Consider the following 6,000-nt stretch of genomic DNA (forward strand, 5'->3'; position numbering starts at 1 on the left):
GGCATTTCTGTCATAATGAGGAAATTAAATCAAATGGAAGACACAAGTACACACTTTTCAGATTTTCTGTTTGGAAAAAAACATTAGAAATCTTTTTCCTTCCACATCACAACTATTTGCTTCATTGTGTATGTCAAACAAATAAAATTCAAATAAAATACACTGATACTTATCTACGTCTGTGGCTTATCACATGACAAAATGTGAAAAAGTTCACCTGGTTTAAATACTTTCACAAGGGACTGAAGATGACAAAATCCAAAATGATACCATACAGCAGGCTGTAATCATGCTGTTGTTGACAGAACCTTTAACATTTTACAAAACTGCAAATGAATTGTCTGTGTAAAGAAAATATTCAATTTAATTATCAACATCATGACAATCGGTTTGAGTATTGGGTTAAGCATGATTTGTGACTGGATAAATCTCAGCTTGCATCACGTTCAGACTCATTATGTCTATATTTTAGCAATTTATACTCTGAATCCAACTGAAATGAAAACAATGCATTTTATATAAAAGCATATTCAAAACAGGAAGGGTCCCAGCGTCAAATCTTCACATTCTTGTAGCATAATCATCTAAATTGAAAGAAACCAGTAAAGATTCTGCTTAGACCATAATCACTTTAAAAGTGCTAATAAGTGAATTTTCTAATTATTTTGTGTGGCATTTGACAAGTCCTGAAACAACAGAAACAGTGTTTTGACTTCTTTCCCTTTTTTCTCTTCCAGTCCTCCTCTTCTGATGTCTGCAGAAAACTACACGCTTTTCATCAAAAACTCCATAACGTTCCCCTTATTTGACGTCACAAGGTGATGGATCTCATTTGCGTTCAACCAAATGAAATACAGAGCATACTAATATGTTCATAAATCAAGAGGCATATATACAACACTTGCAAACCCTTAATTGAGCTCTGTTGAACATGTGTGAACAGTACATCAGTGGTCTGATTCTAGAAAGCCAAAATCATTTCAGTGTTTTGAGTTAGGTCTGAGATTTTTAGGAATTACCTGAACACCAACTATGATAAAAAGTTGAACAAATCAGTCTGATTTTGAAGCCAAGATTAAATGGTTACCATGAAACGCTGTTTTTCCTAATGATGAACTGTTTGCAGGAGTAATTTGGTGGAGGAAGTTAATAAGGATTACCTCAGCAAATGTCTTTACCATCCAGAGGATGCTCCACTCTGCCCTATATTCAAACTGGGAGACATAGTGAAACTGTCTGGCTTCAGCTTTGAAAATTTAGCCCAAGAGGTAAATTTCCAGTTAAAGAAAAACACATTAATTAGATCGAGAAGCTTTATGTTGTGCATAATCACAGTTGCATATGAATTGTCTGCTTGTCTTGTTGCAATGTGGACCTTTACATTTTGTGCTTGTTGGGCAGGGAGGGGCCATCGGTATTGTGATTGACTGGACATGTAACCTGGACTTTCATGTTAAACACTGCAAGCCAGAGTACAACTTTCACGGTCTCTATGGAAACCCCACTGATGCTGATGCCAGTGCATCAATGGGCTACAATTTCAGGTGAGAGAATATATCAAGCGCATAATTTACATCCATTTGAACTTCAGGCGAGTTATTCCTTTCAGAAAGATGTAACATTTTGGTTTAAAGTAAAGGAAAAAGTCTTGTGTTGCTGCCTATGCGGGGCCTTGCAAAGGTAGTCACACACCTTGAACTGTTTCACATTTTCTTTAAACTACAGCCACAAACTGCAGTAATGTTATTGGGATTCTAAGTGAAAGGCAAACACAACTTCATGATTGTGAAATGGAAGCAAAACAATACACGTCTTTTCAAATGAAACTGCGTCAGGCGTTTCGTATTCAGCCTTCTTTACTCTGACGCCCCCAAATGAAATTTCTTGCAACCAGTTTCCTCTAGAAGTCACCCATTAATTAGAGTCCACCCATGTGTAATTACATATTAATGTGAACCCATCTGTTCTGTTTCTGGCCTCAGAAGTTTATTAGAGAACATAAGAGAACAAAAAGCATCATGTAGACCAAGGAACACTGCATTACAGGTCAGGGAGAACATAGTACAGACGTCTGAAGCAGGAATAGATTATTAAAAAGTATCTAGAGCTACTTTAAGCAGATAGCTGGAAGGCTGAACATAGGCAAAGCAGAGTTGCTCTGTTTGATCATTTTAAGATTACAGTCTCCATATGTTATGGAACATGCTGAATTTGGGATTTTTTTTTTTTTCTGATCTCAGAGGATCAGGATTCTCTAGAGAACACACAAAGTGTGATGTTTGCAGTCAATAATGCTAACCACACCAAAAGCTGGTTCAAACATCATCAATGAAATCCTCTGAGGTTTGTTTAATCCAAAGCAAAAAAAAGAAGAACTATTTAAATAAATTACTGAGTATAATTAACACTATAATCATCATTGGTCTGTTGTCCAACAGGTTCCATATCTTTAAAGTTTACTGTAGAAAGAAGGAAGAGCGATTTATTTCCATGCAGTTGGACAAACCATGCTTTCTGTCATCAAACAAACATCCTTTACTGCTCCCTTTATTGACTGGACTTAAATCATTGTTTGCTCCTGATATCATCCTGCCTCAATCTGCTGACTTCAGAATCTTTGAACGTCATGTTTACTTGTGTCAGTGATGCAGCTTAACACAGTCCTTTGATATTTGTTGCTCATTTAGAGTGCTTCAATATGTTCGCCAGCTTCACAATGCTCTATTGAAGCACACTCATTGGATTGAAGGGTACTAATTATACGTTAATTCTGCACGTTTTCTTAATTAGCTTATGAGTGAAAATTATATGTTTAAAAATAAAAAAAAGTAGATGGAGCGAGGCCTTATTTTGTCACTCTCTCTGATCATTTACAGGTATGCAAAGCATTATATGGAAGATAAAGTTCCCAAGAGAACCCTCCTCAAAGTGTTTGGCATCAGGTTTGATATCATTGTGAAGTCACTGGTGAGTAAAATACATATTCATTTCTATGAATTTCCCATTAACAAATGAGAAAGTTGAGCTGTGCATAACTGGAGCTGTGTCCTTTAAAGGCGAGAAAATTCGACATAATCCCAACACTCACAGCAATAGGCTCTGGCGTGGGGATTTTTGGAGTGGTATGTTGCTGCCTAGATTATACCGACAACATTATACCGACAACAATAAATGAGTCACACACAAACTAAACAGATGCACAATTCTCTTTATCTGTAGGCGACTGTGGTTTGTGACTTGGTGCTGCTTTATTTGCTGCCAAAAAGGGAGTTTTACAAGAACATGAAATTCAAATATACAGACACACACATACAGGTAAGTTCTATCTTATGCTTGTTTTCTTTAGGTTGAACACAAGATGGCAGCAGTGAGACCATTACTGACACCAGCCCTTATAAGGAGATACACCAGTCAAGCATAACATTATGACCACTGACAGGTGACGAGATTCACCCGGTTTACCTCTTTTTGTGGCACCCGTTAAGTAACGGGATAAAGGAATCATCAGTTGGCATTTTGTGCTTAAGGTTGATGCATTAGATGTCTCTTCAAAACCTTTTTTGTTGAGCCATGCAGACGTAGACTTCCTGGTGTGCTTTGGATAAGTATCCTTGCAGCATGACCTATGTGCAGTTGAGCTTAAGGTCACAGACTGCTTGCTGGAGTTCTGCTCTCCCCAGGATTTTCTGGGGAGAGCAGAATTCCTCTTCAGATAATCCTCTTCAGATAATCAAGAATATTGTCCAGGTAACAAAGCAACAGAGCAGCCCCAGGTTTCGGGTTCAAAACTTCCATCAATGCCATGCTTTTTGTATTCTTTTTGACTAGATGTTATCAAGTAGGTTTTCTTTATTACGTACTCTTTTAAATAGGGCAACAAAGCACGTGTCAAAAGCTCATTTGAAAACATTTACTAACTTTACCTTTGTCCGAAAAGTATGTAGGTTGTAGCTTTTATTATGGAAATAGATGGATAATGATTCCCGCCACAAAGCAAACATGGTTCAGTAATGGTTGGAGGTATTGACTTGACCTTGTGGCTCATTCCCCACATTTGTCCAGCATATGTGATGTGCTGGACAAATGCATTGGGTGACTGTGGCTTGATGGGTTGATTAAGATTGCAAGACGACCCACAACCAATCTTAAGGTTGTGGGTTTGATTCCAGCTTCCCCTTGCCACATGTCAATGTGCCCCTGGGCAAGGCACTTAACCCCAAGTTGCTTACCGAGCTGCGTCTCGGTGTATGAATGTTTGCGCATTAGTGAAAGCGATTGGGTGAATGTGGCTATAGTTACAGCGCTTTGGGTGGTCAGCATGACTGGAAATACGCTATATAAATTCAGTCCATTTACCATTATCCAATTCACAAAAGGATCCATCTCAGAGGATCTCTTAAAGGATCCACAGCATCAACATCTTTGCAGAGACCACAGTTCACCTTTAGGGGTCTTGTTGAATCCATGTCTTGATAGGTCAGGGATATCTTGGCAGCAAAAGTGCAACAAATACTCGATTGCAGTCATAATGTTATGCCTGTTTGGGGTATTACACAATTATAGGATGCAGAGAAACCATATTCAGATTGAAGGCAACAGATGATTGCAGTTTGTTCTCATAATGCTGGAGACCAAAACAGGGCTGTCTTTGTGGAGTATGGTATAGCCAGTGATCAAAATGATTTCCTTACCTCTCCTACCATGAAACCATCTGAAAACCTAACCTAGTTAAAAACCTTCCCCCATCCTGAAGTCCCATCCCTTTCACTAAAATAGGCAGAACGTTTTGTATTTACAGCAGGACAGTGAGTCTTACGATTTAGACTCTAGCACCTATTACACCCTCGAAGCAAATTCAAGACAAGCACAAGACAAGTCCAATGTGAGTGCAAGACAAAGCCAGGACCTTAGAGCCGATTCGGTTTACTTCTAAAATATTCTATATTAGAAGAGGTTCACAGTGGAGATTTAAATGGTCCCTGTTCTGTTGTGCGGCTTCTGTCCAACAGGATCCTGATGCAGAGGCAGGAAGCACAGAGGCAGAGGTATTTAAAGTAAAGGTTATAAAAAGAAGAAACATAAAGACTGCAATATTTCATTTAAGTGATGGCTGATGGCTTTCATTTTCTACCCCTTTGCAGAAGTGATCTGTGAGCAAACGAGTGAGTGCCCCAGCTGGTTTATAAAGTGAACTGCACAGGAGAAACATCATGGCACATGAAGGCAAACATGCACACCCTCTCACCACTCTGGATGGACTCCTGAGAAAGGAAATTACATTTCTCTGAGCCTCAGCAGCATCTTCAACCAGGGACCTCCTCCCACTCCAAAACCAACACGAGTCACTGTAATGTGTGTTTTAAGACGAGCCGTCTGCATCCAAGCTGTATGTGTACTTTTTTTTTTAGGGGTGTTATACTGTTGTTCCCAAGATGGGTGTAACCTTCTCATGTTAAACCGTGCCTACAAACGAACAGACAAGGGAGGCAGATGTGGCACTTCAGTGTGTGCACGAATCGTATGTCACCTCCGTCAGTGTCCCTGTCATTGCAAATAAAAACAGACAAAACTTGTGTTTGCATTTGACACCACAGAGATCCATCCCATGTGTAGATACGTGATGAACAGTTGAACTAAAATAAACAAGTTGTCCAACTCTTCTGCTTTCTGCTTTACTGAAAGAACAACAGACAAACTTTCAGGTGTTCACAGGTTTTTTTTTTATTGTTTCTGGCCATTTTTAGGAGTACAAAAAGCATGCAAAAAATAGCTAATTTATATTGGTACATATTTACATTGTAACTGCATTCCATAGTGAGATGATACGCTTCGGTTTCAGCGAGCAAGCACATTCAGATGTGAACCAGACGTAAAACAGAGAGAGCAGGCATAGATGACAGACATCACGACTGAAATTACATTTTAAAGGGATCATTTGTAATTTTTTCCAAGAGATTCTGTGAAGTTATAACTAATAGCTCCCTTACCCGCTGCATACTG

At 38.9% G+C, this 6,000-nt stretch overlaps 1 protein-coding gene across 10 annotated transcripts in view; it reads left to right on the plus strand.

Annotated features, from left to right (window-relative positions):
• Positions 1-5,657, plus strand: part of p2rx1 (purinergic receptor P2X, ligand-gated ion channel, 1) — a 72,737-nt gene extending 67,080 nt beyond the window's left edge. For 8 of the 10 annotated variants that reach the window (XR_004928527.1, XR_004928526.1, XR_004928524.1 and 5 more), the window contains 8 exons: positions 738-818; positions 1,127-1,268; positions 1,402-1,544; positions 2,877-2,967; positions 3,057-3,122; positions 3,220-3,315; positions 4,799-5,045; positions 5,142-5,657. Coding sequence is in view for 2 of the 10 variants with exons in the window: in XM_036129417.1 (XP_035985310.1) it covers positions 738-818; positions 1,127-1,268; positions 1,402-1,544; positions 2,877-2,967; positions 3,057-3,122; positions 3,220-3,315; positions 4,799-4,882; positions 5,010-5,045; positions 5,142-5,147 (745 nt within the window). In the remaining 8 variants the exon portion in view is untranslated. The remainder of the gene's footprint in view (positions 1-737; positions 819-1,126; positions 1,269-1,401; positions 1,545-2,876; positions 2,968-3,056; positions 3,123-3,219; positions 3,316-4,798; positions 5,046-5,141) is intronic. The other 2 variants (XM_036129417.1, XM_036129418.1) reach the window with 2 other exon arrangements.
• Positions 5,658-6,000: the final 343 nt, after the last annotated feature.

The sequence above is a fragment of the Fundulus heteroclitus genome, unplaced genomic scaffold (assembly GCF_011125445.2).
Source record: "Fundulus heteroclitus isolate FHET01 unplaced genomic scaffold, MU-UCD_Fhet_4.1 scaffold_167, whole genome shotgun sequence".
NCBI classification, from domain to species: Eukaryota; Metazoa; Chordata; class Actinopteri; order Cyprinodontiformes; family Fundulidae; genus Fundulus; species Fundulus heteroclitus.